General features: G+C 39.7%; 1 protein-coding gene across 1 annotated transcript in view; it reads right to left on the bottom strand.

Moving 5' to 3' along the window:
• Positions 1–19,037, bottom strand: part of vgll4b (vestigial-like family member 4b) — a 65,403-nt gene extending 46,366 nt beyond the window's left edge. Inside the window, exons 1-2 of the mRNA XM_084394801.1 lie at positions 18,901–19,037; positions 17,217–17,293 (exon numbers count right to left, since the gene is read on the bottom strand). Of these exons, the coding sequence (XP_084250927.1) occupies positions 17,217–17,280 (64 nt within the window). The 5' untranslated portion in view covers positions 17,281–17,293; positions 18,901–19,037. The remainder of the gene's footprint in view (positions 1–17,216; positions 17,294–18,900) is intronic.
• Between the last annotated feature and the right edge of the window lie 156 nt (positions 19,038–19,193).

The raw sequence follows: 19,193 nt of genomic DNA, 5'->3' as shown, positions 1-19,193 counted from the left end.
ATGTCACGTTTAAACTGTCCTGCCTGAATAAAACTTATTTCTTTAAAACAAAACTATGTTATTGACTGCAAACTTTTGAACACAAGAGACCAAAAGATGTAGTTTGTTTAAAATACAACATTTGAATGGCATTTATTGCACAGATACAATCATGAACCACAGCAAACCAACACGACACAACAATTGAGTTCATCCCAGGAGTGAAGAAGATGAAGATGAAGAAGAAGAAGAAGAAGATGAAGATGAAGAAGAAGAAGAAGAAGATGAAGATGAAGATGAAGATGAAGAAGAAGAAGAAGGAGAAGAAGAAGAAGAAGAAGAAGAAGAAGAAGAAGAAGAAGATAAAGAAGATGAAGATGAAGATGAAGATGAAGAAGAAGAAGAAGGAGAAGATGAAGATGAAGAAGAAGAAGAAGATGAAGATGAAGAAGAAGAAGAAGAAGAAGAAGAAGGAGAAGAAGAAGAAGAAGATAAAGAAGATGAAGATGAAGATGAAGAAGAAGAAGAAGGAGAAGATGAAGATGAAGAAGAAGAAGAAGAAGAAGAAGATGAAGATGAAGAAGAAGAAGAAGAAGAAGAAGAAGGAGAAGAAGAAGAAGAAGAAGATAAAGAAGATGAAGATGAAGATGAAGAAGAAGATGAAGATGAAGATGAAGAAGAAGATGAAGATGAAGATGAAGAAGAAGAAGAAGATGAAGAAGAAGATGAAGATGAATAAGAAGAAGATGAAGATGATGAAGATGAAGAAGAAGATGATGATGATGATGATGATGATGATGAAGAAGAAGAAGAAGAAGATGAAGATGAAGATGAAGATGAAGAAGAAGAAGAAGATAAAGAAGATGAAGATGAAGATGAAGAAGAAGAAGAAGATGATGAAGAAGAAGAAGAAGATGAAGAAGAAGATGAAGATGAAGAAGAAGAAGAAGAAGATGAAGATGATGAAGATGAAGAAGAAGAAGAAGAAGAAGAAGATGAAGAAGAAGAAGAAGATGAAGATGAAGAAGAAGAAGAAGAAGAAGATGAAGATGATGAAGATGAAGAAGAAGATGATGATGATGATGATGATGATGATGATGATGATGAAGAAGAAGAAGAAGAAGATGAAGATGAAGATGAAGATGAAGAAGAAGATGAAGCCAGATCATTACAGAACGTCAGTCTAGAAACAAACCAGTTCTGAGAAACATGGAGACACACCCAGACTTTTACTGGAAAGACCTGAAACCAGTGGAAGAACAGCTGTGTGTGTGTGTGTGTGTGTGTGTGTGTGTGTGTGTGTGTGTGTGTGTGTGTGTGTGTGTGTGTGTGTGTGTGTGTGTGTGTGTGTGTGTGTGTGTGTGTGACCACTTCAGCACAAATGATTCATTTGACCAAAACACACAGCAAAACCTCTAAAGACGTGCAGAAGTGAGGAATGAGCCAGACGGTGGAGCAGGGAAGTATTATGACACATTCATATTAATAAACTAATCCATAAACGTGTTGAATTTACTTTTAGAGAATCTGAACATCAGCATGTCCCAGCGATCGGAAAGCACTCGCCAGGTGTAAATGTCATGAATCACGGATCTTGAGGACCTACTGGTTTAAATATCCCCTTTTTCCCATATTTCTTCTGATGTCGTGTGTGATAAAGCTGAGTGTGAATGTAAACGCTTCACAGATCAAAGATAAATGGAGCTTTTGTCTCCTTGAAGAAAGAAGAGATTCTGAACTGAAACGAGTCGTCAGTAATTCAGACTCACTTCATGCTGAATCTGCATAGGTTTGTAACTAATTTGCATAATGCCAGCCTGTGGTGTTGATTGGCCCAAACAGCATCTCTGACCAATCAGAGAAGAGCAGCTTAGAGGCGGAGCTTAGAGAGACTGAGTCTCCGATGGAAGTGTTTCAGACACTGAGAGGAAAGAGCTGACGCTGCAGTGGAGATTATGAGAGAATTACAGTGTTTTTGATCTTGGATGAATGTGAAGCTGTTGAGATCTCAAAAATTAGAAACCTTAAAAATAGCATAATGGGGCATTCACATCAGTTTATGCTGCAGTCTGCAGAGAGTTCACTGTTACATCGAAATATTGCACCTTAATCTGAGACCCTGCTGTTCTCACCCCAAACACTCTCACACACACACACACACACACACACACACACACACACACACACACACACACACACACACACTCCTTAATCTGAGACCCTGCTGTTCTCTAACATACAAATAACCCCAAACACTGTCACACACACACACACACACACTCCTTAATCTGAGACCCTGCTGTTCTCTAACATACGAATAACCCCAAACACTGTCACACACACACACACACACACACACACACTCCTTAATCTGAGACCCTGCTGTTCTCTAACATACGAATAACCCCAAACACTGTCACACACACACACACACACACACACACACCCACACACACACACTCCTTAATCTGAGACCCTGCTGTTCTCTAACATACGAATAACCCCAAACACTCTCACACACACACACTCCTTAATCTGAGACCCTGCTGTTCTCTAACATACGAATAACCCCAAACACTGTCACACACACACACACACACACACACACACTCCTTAATCTGAGACCCTGCTGTTCTCTAACATACGAATAACCCCAAACACTCTCACACACACACACTCCTTAATCTGAGACCCTGCTGTTCTCTAACATACGAATAACCCCAAACACTGTCACACACACACACACACACACACACACACACACACACTCCTTAATCTGAGACCCTGCTGTTCTCTAACATACGAATAACCCCAAACACTCTCACACACACACACTCCTTAATCTGAGACCCTGCTGTTCTCTAACATACGAATAACCCCAAACACTGTCACACACACACACACACACACACACACTCCTTAATCTGAGACCCTGCTGTTCTCTAACATACGAATAACCCCAAACACTCTCACACACACACACACAAACACTCTCTCACTCACTCTCACAAACCCTCACACACACAAACACATTTTCACAAACCCTCACACACACAAACTCACACACACTCTCACACACACTCTCTCTCTCACACACACACACACACACACACACACACACCCGTCCTGCATTCCTGCGCTTCATGTCCTGAGCAGCTCCTGGTCTGTAAGATACAGTGAAACAGCTGCGCCATGACCTCTGACCCCGACCTGCGCTGACCTCATCTGCCTCACACACACACACACACACAGACACACAAACACACTGTTCGTTTGCTGTTCTGGGATTCTGGGAATTAGGAAGGACTCAGACTTTCTTAAAGTCAACATGAAGTGGAAGTTGTGCTGGTCTTTTCTCCTCTATTGTGTCGTATATCCGAGAGAAAGACTTCTGGAACAAGAACAGATGTGGGCGGGGCTTGATTGTGTCCGTGGGGAATTGATTGGCTGGTTGGATGGTTGTGGTTTGCTATTGGCTGATCTCCTGTGAGTGACAGGTTAAAGCCCCGCCCACATCATCAGAGAAGAGAAGAGATGCTGCAAGAGGAACTTATTCTGCTTCAACATTATTAAAGGGGTCATATAATGGTACATGCACTTTTACAAGTTGATTGCACTGAAATGTCTGTTGGCAGTGCCTGTACACAACCATCCTATCATGATAAAAATCCATCCAGTGGTTTTGTTTTAATCTCCTTATATGTTTGACCATCTCTGAAATCAAGCCGTTCGATATTGTGACGTCATAAGATCGTACGCCCCTCCCGCTATTGTGATTGACAGCCGTGTTTCAACACAAGACCCGCCCTGAGCAAGCTGTGACAGCCGTCGTCATAGTAGTCCGCCATTGTTGATATGCTGGAGTAGAATGGCGTCTAAGCGATGGTGGTGTTCTGTTCTTAGATGTAATAAGGAACACAGCAGTCATTTGGATGTTCCTAAATCCGAGCCGTTGAAGAAGCAGTGGCTGAGTTTTGTTTTTGAAGCGATATGCCCAAAGGATTGACGCGGGGATTCCCTCACGGGGATTCCCCACGATCGTCTGTGCTTTCATGTTTGCGCGAATCATTTCACACCAGACAGCTTCACAAACGAGAAAAAACGGATCGGTACCAACGTGTTCCTGCTGAACCTCCAGAAGATGTGAGTGTAATGTTTTATTAACCTTTATATTAGTATTTATATTAATCTTTGCGAAATTTGCAAACCTTGCTGCAGGCTTCACGATGAATGCGTCTAAGGTTTACACTCAGGGTACATTACGGCATGTTTTCTATGTACGACGTTCTCAATATAATTCATAATCCCACGTTTATAATGAACAACGCGTGGTTATTGTGTTACAAACGGTGTACCCACAGAACAGAGGGGCGGGGTGAGCAAAGCTCATTATCATTTAAAGACACATGCACTTAAACGGCGTGCTGAAAACAGAGCTGTTTTTGACCAGGTAAAATTAGTGTTTTCTTACAATACTAATGAGAATTTTTAATTAAAGTATATTACAAACTTTTAATTTAGACCCTAAAGAATCATATTAGCTTGTACAAAAATGGCATTATATGACCCCTTTAACACAATAATGATGTGTACATTTATAATAAACGGCAATATTACATTAAAATATCATAGTGACTAAGGCACTTTCATGAATACAGTAATTTATTTGTTGAGAAGTATTATTCATCCAGATCAACCACCAACCTGAAGTTACTGCAAGAATTAAAGTCCAAGAAACATGGCAGTTCAACTCTCACACACACACACACACACTGTGAGACCTTACCAGGCTTTTTAACAGTAAAATACTGGCAACAGTTACTGTTAATTGTACAGTTATTTCCTGTAATCTACAGTATATTACCATAAAAATACCATGCACTAAATTAAAACTCGAGTTAACTAACTTCACTTGCAGAAACCGACTGCCTTAAATTGACCATTTGACATTTAAATGTATTAACTAAAATTTATAATGCACTAATAATGTGAACAAAGTATTACTGTGAACTTATTTCATTTGAGACCACTTAAACTGGACCAGCAACTACAGTCACCACCTGTGAAATAAAGTACATTTTACAGTAAACTACGCCAACAGTGTTGCCTGTATATACCTGTTTTATAACTTATGGTTTATTACTGTTAAAATACATTTAGTGGGTGTGTCTTTTTATCTTACACTGTTAACCCTTTCAACGCCACAGGAAAATACACACTACAAAGAGTAAAAGTAGCACTGCCGCAGTGTTGCAGTGAGATACTTGATTATTAGTGTGTTGCATTAGTGATGAACACCTGCTGTTAACAAGCACAATCACTGAAGGAACACAAGAACTACAACTGACGTCCAGCCGTTACACATCATTACACTTATTATTAACCAGTATGGCTTTATTTCTGTCATACATCTGCAGACGTTGTTGAGGTGTTTAATTGACAATGTTTGGTTTGAAGTCACCATTATGGAGATCAGTGTTTGCTTTAGTCGGGATGCTGACCCTTAACGTTTTAACTTTAGTTTTTCTCTTGCTGCTTGAACTGTGTTTTTGCAAGTCACAGTTGTACACACACATGGTTTGTGAATTCAGTTTGTTATATCAATGATGACGACAAAATCATCATATAGCCTGTTCATTCACTAATATTATTCACAGTTTAATCCTGTATCAGAAGTGTTTCACTACCACCACTGTGAAACTAATGCAATCGGGTACAATGACAAAACATTTTAAACGCATCATGCACAACAAACAAGCAGAGCTACACTGTCTTGTAGAAACACAGAGATATCAAAAATCAACACATGAATCTCAACAATGGTGGCAATATATATATATATTCATGCTGCAGTGCATGCTGGGAGATTTATACTAGCCTGGAACCCAGCATGCATTGCATCATGCAACTTTTTATTGTCACCATTGTTGAGACTTCAATGGCTTTTTCTTAATCGATGTCAGAGTCCGTCTTCAGAGAGCCTGGCCACTCCCTATTAAGTCCTATTGTACCGAATTTTGGCTGTAGTTCCACCAGAGCTCCACTGGGGGCGATCGCCCCTGAGTGCAAAATGAATGGGAGTTTATGGGGCTATACGGCTAAATTTGTCTCTTTCACCCGATTGCCGTTGAGAAATCTCAGATTTGATTGTGGGTTTTGCAAGTTCAACATGGGTTATAGGTCGAAAGTTGAATGAACGAGTACTTGTGTCCTTTCGATTTCTTACAGGTTGAGTTGTTGTTGCCCATAACACGCATTCTGCTAATGAACGCTGATTGGTCAGTGAAGGACTGAACACGACCAGAGATACCGCTTGATGGTCTTTTAAAACAACAAAACAAAAACTCGTCTAGCACGTGTGTTTCCCTGTGTCAGCTGTGTGTGTTTACCTGTGTCAGCTGTGTGTGTTTCCCTGTGTCAGCTGTGTGTGTTTACCTGTGTCAGCTGTGTTGTGTGTTTACCTGTGTCAGCTGTGTGTGTTTCCCTGTGTCAGCTGTGTTGTCGACGCCTCGAGAGAAAAGAAAGTGCAGAGCGTGAAAGCACCAAAGTGACTGAAGGATTGCCGTAAAGCAGTATCTCTGGTCGTATGGTGTGTGTGACGTCATTGACATTTTAAAAGACTTAAAAGACTAAAAAAATCTAACACCCAGCAATGTGTAATTTCTTTGTATCTCCTTTCAAATACAACATTCAAATTACTAGACAAATAATGATATCCTGAGAAAAGTGGATTTTGAGGGGTATAGCGCCATAGACCTCCATTCATTCTGCACTCGTCCTGTGAGCGCCCTCATGTGGAGCCAGAGTGGAACTGCACTCGTCCTGTGAGCGCCCTCATGTGGAGCCAGAGTGGAACTGCACTCGTCCTGTGAGCGCCCTCATGTGGAGCCAGAGTGGAACTGCACTCGTCCTGTGAGCGCCCTCATGTGGAGCCAGAGTGGAACTGCAACCAGTTCAGAAGCCGGAAGTTTACTGACAGTGGAAGTTCTCCCCTTATTAGACATTCTCTGTCGATGTGCTTTATAAACTCACAGTTACAGCAGCCAGAGAGAAACTAATGTGAAAGAGTCAAGAGCCCAACTCAAAAACACTGATCATCATCATGGTGACTACAAACTTTATTATATTCAATAAAACATGATCACCAACCAAATATCTGTTCATTCTCAACAAGCACTTTTGTACATGTATAAAATAAATAATGTTAAACTGGTTTGTAAACTGGTTTCGCACTCAGTGTGGCTGGAAGTCAGTTGTAGTTCTTGCGTTTCTCATTTCTCAGTTCTTGTTTGGTTCATCAGTGTCTCGATTCGCTCACTTCTTTTCATTCACTCTGTCCAGTGGACGATATTAGTGAACTAATGTAGGGAATAGTGAATGAGGGTATAGGGTGTGATTGGGAAAACAGCCTCTGAGTGTCGACTTTGAGCGCTGGTAATTCACAGTATATTCCTGTAGGCTATTTTCTTGAAAACAACAAATATTACCCAGAATGCACAGTTTTCTACGGTATATTACTGTTTTAATGGAAAATGGTATAATACTGTAAGAATTTGGCCTTTTTTTACAGCAAGGGTTAACAGTGTACGTCTAGTCCATGATTAACCAGTCAACTTTACAAGGTGAAGTATTATGTAATACACACACACACACACACACACTACAAAGCATCTGGACACACTTGTCCATGTTCTGAACTAAAGCCTTTGCTGAATGGACTCGCCTTAAATTTGAAGAGAAATAATAATTTCAGTGTCACGTTTTGCTCACTATTCCGGTTTCAACTCATTTTTTTAAATAACACCGATTACAAATGATTTTTGTAGCCATGATTAAATAAGTGTTTGTGCAGATCTACATCGGGTCAAACTGCTCCTGTTTGAATTATGATCTTAATCAAAATGACTACTTCAATATCAAAACACTCCATAAACCACCATATAATGTTATAGTTTAAGTTTATAGTTGTATAGTTTAGTGATCATGCTGGAACAACAACCAACATTTTGAGCCATTAATTTGGTGACGACAACAGAAATAAACCCAGCGGTTAAAAGCGGTTAACTAGTGATCTATTAAAAGTCTTTCCGTGTATGAGAGCGTTCGGATTATGGGATGGACGAGTGTTTGTTCCTCACAGAGGAAAACGAGTGAGTGAAGAGAAGACGCATGTAATGATCTCGAATAAAGCCTTCAATAAAAGCGTTTTGTTATGTTGAAACATGATGGAATACATAACATGTTTTTAGCATTGTCCTGGGTGGTTTCTAGGGTGTTGCTATGTGGTTATCAAACCCAAATATTTATTACAAACGTGGAAAACTATATAACTAATTTATTGATATCAGTGATAACGTCAACTGTGGATCGACATTCAGCATTATAATATTTCCTTATATTGTAATCATTACGAGCACAGTAATCGCTGCCTTACACATCCACTGTTTGCTTAACTGAATACGTGTTGTTAAATAACCACATAACATGCTATATTACAGCTGTATATCACTGACATAGTCATATTTCTCTGACACTCAACTCTGACTGATGACAGAATCCTTCATAAACTATAACAAGCATTTGCATTGAAAACAATATTTATTGTGAAACGCAGTGAATTGCCCTATGATGTTTTCTAGCACAATGGTGAACGCTGATGATGTTTGGGACACAAACACACGTTTCTACACACTCCTGATGTCATCACTGACTTCAGAAACATCGAGGAGAAAACTCAACTTTTCACTCCGGCAAGCTTTATTCCACATCCACTTTCCTTTCTGAAACCTATCAAGACAACAGCTTGTGTGCCTCAACAACAACTGTGTGTGCTCCACTTCAGTGACCTTTAACCTCTGACCTCTGGCCCCAAACCCCAGGTTCACGCATGTGTGCTGCTGAAATGAGCCGAGGAAAACAACGAACACAACAAAACCAACAAAACCAGTGAAAATGCTGTTTTTGGCATTAGACTGAAACTTCTGTTTCGACCATATGTTTCTATTTAAACCTTTTAATAAGGACGCAATGCCTTATTAACGCTCGTATCCATTATTTTGTAAAACCTTGCATTTTCTCAGATGGTTATAAGGCATTAATAATCAGACAATGCAAGGGGACACAAAGCACTCAGGAACGAGCGGGCAGCTGAGAGAGCTACAGCACACAAAGGGCTCAGTCTATTAACACACACACGGGCCAAATCAACACACTCCAACACACTCCAGCTCTACTAGTCATCTTATTTTATTAAGCTTATTTTTCATTCTTAAATGTTAGTGATGCTTACAGCGTTGCTAGGCTGTTGTGGGTGGTTGCCAGGGCGTTAATATGCAGTTGCTAAGGTGCAATGAGTATTATGTTACTATACAGTTGCTGGGGTGTTGTGGGTGGTTACCAGGGCGTTGCTATGCAGTCGCTAGGGTGTTGTGGGTGGTTCCCAGGGTTTTGCCATATATTTGCTAAGGTATTTTGAGCAGTGTGTTACTATGAGGTTGCTGGGGTGTTGTGGGTGGTTACCAGGGCGTTGCTATGCAGTTGCTAGGGTGTTGTGGGTGGTTCCCAGGGCGTTGCTATGCAGTTGCTAGAGTGTTGTGGGTGGTTCCCAGGGTGTTGCTATGCATTTGCTAGGGTGTTTTGAGCAGTGTGTCACTAAGCAGTTGCTAGGGTGTTGTGGGTGGTTCCCAAGGGTTTGCCATACATTTGCTAGTGTGTTTTGAGCAGTGTGCTACTATGAGGTTGTTGGGGTGTTGTGAGTGGTTCCCAGGGTGTTGCTATGCATTTGCAAGGGTGTTTTGAGCAGTGTGTCACTAAGCAGTTGCTAGGGTGTTGTGGGTGGTTCCCAAGGTGTTGCTGTTTTTAGATGTTTTGAGAGGATTTTAGTGTAGTTGTTAGGAGGTTGAAGTGGTTGCCAGGGAACTTATACACAGTTACTAAGGTGCTTTGGGTGAGTTACAGTGTTTAGTGGGTTTCCCAGGGTGTTGCTATGCAGTCGCGAAGGTGTTTTGAGCACTGTGTTGATATATGAAAAATGCCGGGTGGTTGCCAGGGCATTGATATGCAGTTTGTAAGATACTCTGATCATTGTGTTACTATGAGGTTGCCAGGGTGTTGCTATGCAGTTGTTAAGATGTTTTGAGAGGATTCTAGTGTGTTTTAGTTCAGTTGCTATGGTGTTGTGAGTGGTTGCCAGGGCATCGGTATGTAGTTGCTAAAGTTAACCGAGTAGTGCAATGCTATGCAGTTGCTAGGGTGATGTGGGTGGTTGCCAGGGCGTTGCTATGCACCTGCTGGAGTGTTGTAGGTGGTTACTAGGGCAAAATCGTTTTCAAAAATGCTTTCATTATTTAGAAGCTGAAAACAAAAACAGAATCCAAAACATCCATGTGATTTCAACAGATGACATTATGCAGAAGGCTCACTAAAGGAAGGCAGAAACCAGATCCTGACGGCCTCAACTAAAGGACTAGAGTAATTATTGACTCGACTCCTCAGTGTCTGAATGTTTGGGCATTCCACAGAACAATAACACAGAAATATCAACCTTTCATTAAGAGGAAAGAAAAATGGCCCAGGGACTCAAAGGTCAACTTCCTGTTTGGATCCTGTTTGGACTGCAGGTGCGAGTGTGAACAACACACACATGAAAACACACACACACACACACACGTGACGGACTGACCCGCCTCCGTCCTCAACGCTCTGAAACTACACTGAGACTGTACTGTACTTCTGTTCAAGAGGTGTGTGTGGTTATGATTCTCAGACCATTAAAAGCAAAAGAAAACTGAGCAGAGAAAAGCCTCACTTGCTTGCAATGAAAAATTATGATTTGATATGCTGATGTGAAGATAACACTGTATTTTTATTTACTTACTAGTAAAATTCAGGACTACTTAAAAACTAAAATCTAAATTCATCAATTTGGAAATCGCCATAAAATTGATTATTTTTCAAAAAACACTTTTCCATCAAAGTGTGCATACAGACTGAATATATGACAAAACTTTTATGCTTCTTACCGTTGACTATATGTTTGAAGTTTTCAAAATATTAAGCAATACAGTTACAGTAAACTACTATTCAAAAGTCTGAGGCCAGTAAGATTTTTTTTACATTTCTGAAAGAGCCTCTTTTTTGATTTGATAAAAAAAATACAGTAAAACAGTGAAATATTATTATAATGTAAATCAGCTGTTTTCTATGTGAATATACAGTAAAGCGTAATTTATTCCTGTGATCAAAGCTGAATTTTCAGCATCATTACTCCAGTCTTCAGTGTCACATGATCCTTCACAAATCACTCTAATATGATGATTTGATGCTCAATAAACATTTATGATTATTATCAGTGTTGAAAACAGCTTCATAGTTCTCCAGGACTCTTTGATGAATAGAACATAACAGCATTTATTTTAAAACAGAACTCTTTTGAATGTCGATAATGTAGTTCTCAGATTTTTTTTTTTATAAATCGAGTTGAAATCATTGATTTATGTTTTCATGACTCAAGAGGTAAAGTTCATCTTGAAACATCTATCATTCTGAATGTGAATTTTGGACTTTAGTTCTATAACAAAAAAGTAAAAATCGATTCTTTCTTGTTCAGGGTGAGTTTGCCTTGAGAAAGTAGCTTACTTTAATCGCTGCTAAAAGCATGTGTGTGTGTGTGTGTGTGTGTGTGTAATGGTGTTCTGAACACAGTGTAATTGTGTTGTGTGTGTGTGTGTTTCGCCTCAAGCGTTTGAAAGCAAGCCGTCACCTGAATCTGCAGATAAAGAGAGACACACCTTCGCTGAGACTGAGCGGTTCGACACTGAAGCGAGCGAGTGTTTGCTGGAGCTTGTCAGGGCCAAACGTGCGCTAGCGTGAGCAACGGATCCGAGCGCTCCAGCAAGTGAGAACAATAACAAAAGCTTGCAATAAATGCAAACGAGCAGGAGGAGCTGCAGTGAAAACAGGTCAGACACACTGAGGAGACAAAGACACAACGACACAAAGACATGACATCAGCCCTGCGCTAAACAACACACACACAGCGGGGGCCGGGGGGAACAACCGCCATCACAAGCTTCTTTTTGTACTTTTGTTCCACATATGTGACCCTGGACTACAAAACCAGTCACATGGGTCATTTAAAAAAAAAACTGAGATAAATAAGATTTCCATTGATGTATGGTTTGTTATGATGGGACAATATTTGGCTGATATACAACTATTGAAAATCTGGAATCTGAGGGTGCAAAAAAATCCAAACATTGAGAAATCTCCTTTAAAGTTGTGCATTTATGTTGGCGATTGTGCTGCATTCACTCACACAAATAAATGTTTTATATATTTACGGAAGGAAATTAACTAAATATCTTCATGGAACATGATCTTTACTTAATATCCTAATGATTTTTGGCATAATAAAAAATCGATAATTTTGACACGTGACCCACTTTCCCTTCGTTCTGTTCTAATGCAGTCACAACCGGTTCAGAAGGCATTAGAGGAGCGTTCTGGTGGTGAAGATCCAGCTTTTAATGTTGTTTATGTGTCTGTGGTGTTTTTAATCTGCTTTAAGACAAATCATGTGTAAGTTCATAAGTCGACACCATTGCTGAGTATTTCCTCCTTAAAACTGCAGTGAACCAAAGACAGTCTCAAAAACACGCTTTGAAATCGCTGGTGTTTCTGACGTCACAAACTACCTTGTAACCAATCAGATCAACGTGTGATCGTCAACCAGTGGATCTCTGAGCTGAGTGAGTGAGTGGAGGCGGGGCTCATTTGCATATTCATAGAACCGCGTGTACTAAATGAGGCGAGGGTGTCGAGTTACAGTCAAGATATTTTAAGGCAAGAAGGAAAAACCATTTAAATATGACATTCTGGTGATCAAAGATGAGTTTTAAGGGATAAATAATTAACTAAAGGGAGACTTTAAGAGTAAACTCAAGTGAGCAAAAGTGAACAAAAGTTTAGTTTTTTTTTAAGTCGCCATGAAATCAAAATGTAATTTTATGTAATATTTTGTAGTGTTTATTATAAATGTACACATGATCACTATTGTGTTAATAATGTTGAATCAGAATAAGTTCCTCTTGCAGCATCTCTTCTCTTCTCTGATGATGTGGGCGGGGCTTTAACCTGTCACTCACATGAGATCAGCCAATAGCAAACCACAACCATCCAGCCATCCAATCAATTCCCCACAGACACACTCAAGCCCCGCCCACATCTGTTCTTGTTCCAGAAGTCTTTCTCTCGGATATACGACACAATAGAGGAGAAAAGACCAGCGAAACTCCCTTTCATGACGACTTTAAAATACTTTCTACTATCTCAGCTTATAGAAAATTAGAAGTAAACCATTCATAGGCTGATATATAAATATAAAATAAATATATAGGCTTTTGAACACAGAAACACTGGCTCAGCCAATGACCCATATGTTAGTTCAGTTTGGTTACAGCTGAAGATGTTTAGGTGGGAGTTAAACCACAGTCAATACACTTCGTACTTCTAACCAAATCCTGTTGCATCAATGAACAAACACAAACGGACGAACACGAACACGAACAGACGCTGTAACATGTAGATGTTGTTGCACAATGATTTCCAGCAACACTAAATCCCGACTGAGAAGGATTTGATTCTGCTTAATCTAGGAAGGAATTTCTGAGGGAAACACAGCGTGTTCATGTAAGGCCGGAGGAAGCTTTTCAGAGTCCTATTCTTTCATAACGCTCGTCTCGCGATCATATATCAGTGCACTGAGCTGAGAAACAGCAGAACCGAGAGACAGGGCTTTATGTGGAGCATTTCCCATGTAAATGATCACGGACTCAATGCAGACACTGAATAAAGCCTTATGGGAATCCAGCGGCGTTTCAGGGATCACTTACTGTAATCTCAAACACTGAATGAGGAAAACTTACTGTAATCTCAAACACTGAATGAGGAAAACTTACTGTAATCTCAAACACTGTACGAGGAAAACTTACTGTCATCTCAGACACTGTACAAGGAAAACTTACTGTCATCTCAGACACTGAATGAGGAAAACTTACTGTAATCTCAAACACTGTACGAGGAAAACTTACTGTAATCTCAAACACTGTACGAGGAAAATTTACTGTAAACTCAAACACTGTACGAGGAAAATTTACTGTAATCTCAAACACTGAATGAGGAAAACTTACTGTAATCTCAGACACTGAATGAGGAAAATTTACTGTCATCTCAGACACTGAACGAGGAAAATTTACTGTAATCTCAAACACTGTACAAGGAAAACTTACTGTAATCTCAAACACTGTACGAGGAAAACTTACTGTCATCTCAGACACTGTACAAGGAAAACTTACTGTCATCTCAGACACTGAACGAGGAAAACTTACTGTAATCTCAAACACTGTACGAGGAAAACTTACTGTAATCTCAAACACTGTACGAGGAAAATTTACTGTAAACTCAAACACTGTACGAGGAAAATTTACTGTAATCTCAAACACTGAATGAGGAAAACTTACTGTAATCTCAGACACTGAATGAGGAAAACTTACTGTCATCTCAGACACTGAACGAGGAAAATTTACTGTAATCTCAAACACTGTACAAGGAAAACTTACTGTAATCTCAAACACTGTACGAGGAAAACTTACTGTAATCTCAAACACTGTACGAGGAAAACTTACTGTAATCTCAAACACTGAATGAGGAAAATTTACTGTAATCTCAGACACTGAATGAGGAAAACTTACTGTACGAGGAAAACACTACGAGGAAAACACTGTACGAGGAAAACACTGTACGAGGAAAACACTGTACGAGGAAAACACTGTACGAGGAAAACACTGTACGAGGAAAACACTGTACGAAGAAAATTTACTGTAATCTCAGACACTGAATGAGGAAAACTTACTCTAATCACAAACACTGTACGAGGAAAACTTACATTTATCTCAAACACTGTACGAGGAAAATTTACTGTACAAGGAAAACACTGTATGGGGAAAACACTGTACGAGGAAAACACTGTACGAGGAAAACTTACTGTAATCTCAAACACTGTACAAGGAAAATTTACTGGACGAGGAAAACACTACAAGGAAAATTTACAGTACGAGGAAAACACTGTACGAGGAAAACTTACTGTAATCTCAAACACTGAATGAGGAAGATTTACTGTAATCTCAAACACTGTACGAGGAAACCTTACTGTACGAGGAAAACACTGTACGAGGAAAACTTACTGTAATCACAAACACTGTACGAGGAATATTTACTGTAATCTAAAACACTGTAAGAGGAAACTTTACTGTACGAGGAAAACACTGTACGAGGAAAACTTACTGTAATCTCAAACACTGTATGAGGAAAATTTACTGTACGAGGAAAATTTACACACTGTACGAGGAAAATTTACTGTACGAGGAAAACTTACTGTAATCTCAAACACTGTACGAGGAAAATTTACTGTAATCTAAAACACTGTAAGAGGAAACCTTACTGTACGAGGAAACCTGTACGAGGAAAATTTACTGTAATCTCAAACACTGAATGAGGAAAACTTACTGTAATTTCAAACACTGTACGAGGAAAACTTACTGTAATCTCAAACACTGTAAGAAGAAACCTTACTGTATGAGGAAAATTTACTGTAATCTAAAACACTGAATGAGGAAAACTTACTGTAATCTCAAACACTGTAAGAGGAAACCTTACTGTACGAGGAAAACACTGTACAAGGAAAATTTACTGTAATCTAAAACACTGTAAGAGGAAACCTTACTGTACGAGGAAAATTTACTGTAATCTAAAACACTGTAATCGGAAACCTTACTGTACGAGGAAAATTTACTGTAATCTCAAACACTGAATGAGGAAAATTTACTGTAATATCAAACACTGTACAAGGAAAATTTACTGTAATCTCAAACACTAAGAAGAAACCTTACTGTACGAGGAAAATTTACTGTAATCTCAAACACTGTACGAGGAAAATTTACTGTAATCTCAAACACTGTACGAGGAAAACTTACTGTAATCTCAAACACTGTACAAGGAAAATTTACTGTAATCTCAAACACTGTACGAGGAAAACTTACTGTAATCTCAAACACTGTACGAGGAAAACTTACTGTAATCTCAAACACTAAGAAGAAACCTTACTGTACGAGGAAAATTTACTGTAATCTCAAACACTGTACGAGGAAAATTTACTGTAATCTCAAACACTGTACGAGGAAAACTTACTGTAATCTCAGACACTGTAAGAGGAAACCTTACTGTACGAGGAAAACCCTGTATGAGGAAAATTTACTGTAATCTGAAACACTGTAAGAGGAAACCTTACTGTACGAGGAAAATTTACTGTAATCTCAAACACTGAATGAGGAAAACTTACTGTAATCTCAAACACTGTACGAGGAAAACTTACTGTAATCTCAAACACTGTAAGAAGAAACCTTACTGTACGAGGAAAATTTACTGTAATCTAAAACACTGAATGAGGAAAACTTACTGTACGAGGAAAACTTACTGTACGAGGAATACAGAATGACAAATAATCTACATTTCAGACATGAAATAGAAACAATAAAATAGTTTTGTCAAAAGACCATAATAAAACAACTGGTGATTAGGGGTGTAACAATATATTGTGTCACAATATAATCGCAATACAAAAATACAACAATGTGTATCGTAATTAGTGACAATATGTGTTGTGTATAGTTCACCCAAAAATGAAAATTACTGTGGGAGAACAAATTTAAGTTTACAGAGTTTTAGTGTCAGAACTACATTACACTACTATATATAATGTTGAATATAATGTATAATAATGGGAATATGTGTGTGTCCTGATAATGCCAGATGTCTGATGTTCCCAGTAAAAGTGTCCTACATTATTATAAATATATCTAGTCAGTGACAGTGAAAGCATATTCATCTACAATAATTCTGTATTTTCAGCTTCAGAATCATGAATATTGTTATTCTGGTGTCTCTATTGTCCTGTGCTTTGGGTTTCAGCACCAAGTCCAAGACTATTCATTTACACACACAATGAAATACCAAATTCAGCATTTTAATCAACAGTAATTTTTTTGTTAACCTTTTATCATATCGTATCGTGAGTTCAGAATCGTGACATGAGGGAATCGTTACACTCCTACTGATGCATATCGGTTATCTGACAATCAATAAACAAAAACTATTCCGATCAATCTCTGAAATGGACTCACGCTTCTCATCGTCTTGGTGAACTAAAGATGCGGCTCTCGACAGAACATCCAGCGGCGTTTCCATCCTGGTCCAGACCCTGAGCAGGAAAACCAGAGCATTAGAGGGATACTTCTCCCAAACATTAACACATCTCATAATGACTCTCCCTCAAGCCATCCTAGTGTTTATGACTCCCTTCTTTCAGTCGAACACGATCAGAATTATATTGAAAAATATCCCGGCTCTTCCCAGCTTTATAATGGGAGTGAATGGAGCCGAGATTCTGAAGCCCAAAAAGTAATCCATACGGATCCAGGGGTTAATAAAGGCCTTCTGAAGCCAAGACAAATATACATATTTATCACTTTATAAACTATAATCACTGGCTTCCAGTAACAGCCATGACCTCTGACCCGACGCATGACCTCTGACCTGACGCATGAGCGCAGAGAATAGAGCAAAACAAAACACCGGCCACGAATTATTAGACGTCTAATAATTATTAAAGAGAAATGTGGGAGGAGATTGAGTTTGTTTGAACCGCGAGAGGCATCGACGCAGAGGTCATGCATCAGGTCAGAGGTCATGCATCAGGTCAGAGGTCATGCTTCAGGTCAGAGGTCATGCGTCAGGTCAGAGGTCATGCATCAGGTCAGAGGTCATGCATCAGGTCAGAGGTCATGCGTCAGGTCAGAGGTCATGTGTCAGGTCAGAGGTCATGCGTCAGGTCAGAGGTCACTCTTCCGCCAGAGCTCGACTAGCCAGTGATTATAGTTAATAAAGTTATAAATATGTATATTTGTCTTGGCTTCAGAAGGCCTTTGGCCTTTATTAACCCCTGGATCCGTATGGATTACTGTTATGATGATGGATGCACTTTTTGGGGCTTCAAAATCTCGGCTCCATTCACTCCCATTATAAAGCTTGGAAGAGCCTGGATATTTTTTTTATAAACTCTGATTGAGTTCGGTTGAAAGTCATAAATAAACACATAGGATGGCTTGAGGGAGAGTAAAATAAGGGATCATTTTAATTTTTGGATGAACTAACCTTGTGAAGGCAGCAACACGTGAATGTAACATTCTTTCATGACGTCGCATCCAGAAGTAAACTATATCAGTAAATACTGGGAAGCTCTTTGCCACAATCCACATGTTTTCTCATGCATTCCCAGAATAAACAGCGCAAACATGTGGAGATCTGAAACACTGCTCGCTCTTCATACACTTAACATTCCCAGAGCGCATTCCACACACACACACACACACACACACACACACACACACACACACACACACACAGCTGAGCGCCTTCCTACAGGAGATCCCAACTTTACAATGGGAATTATAACTTCGGGAATGCGCTTTGTGGACGCGCAGAACGAGAACGCGCCGCTATCGCTGTAATCAACCGCACGCGCGCGTTTCCTAATGTTTGCGGTGCATTTGCGTTTTAGTCGCGCGCTTTTGAGTTAGTCATTAATGTTTTACTATCAATTGCTCGCACGTTACTTATTAATGTGTCGCATGAAACTGCGTGACCACACTTGTTCCGGAATTCTCGGGTTGTGTTACATTGTAACGTGTTGTTGTCTTCGACTCTTTCCTTACAAGTGCTGCTTTATTTACGACTCCTGCGACTGTAATGATCACACACTCGGTGTATACACACGCTTTCTTACATGTTGAAGAACAAACTACGTACCACTTTGAAGCGCCACTTTGAAATCTCCACGATCACAAAGTCGATGAGAGATCCCGAGCAAAAAAAGCCCCAAAACAGCGCTAAATCCAGTGGGAAAGATCCAGGGTTTGATGCGGTAATCCAGGAGTGAGTGAGTGAGTATGTGTGTGTGAAGCAGAGCTGTGAGGAAGAATGCTTGGAATGATGGAATTCTCTTCCTAGCAGGTGATGAGAGCCGAGCATTCTCATTGGTCGAGGTCAAGGGAATGAGATCAGCATACATTATGCTAATGAGGGAGTGACGTCATCGTGTC

The sequence above is a fragment of the Rutilus rutilus genome, assembly GCF_951802725.1.
Source record: "Rutilus rutilus genome assembly, chromosome: 22".
NCBI classification, from domain to species: domain Eukaryota; kingdom Metazoa; phylum Chordata; class Actinopteri; order Cypriniformes; family Leuciscidae; genus Rutilus; species Rutilus rutilus.
This window is presented reverse-complemented; position numbering and strand designations above follow the sequence as displayed.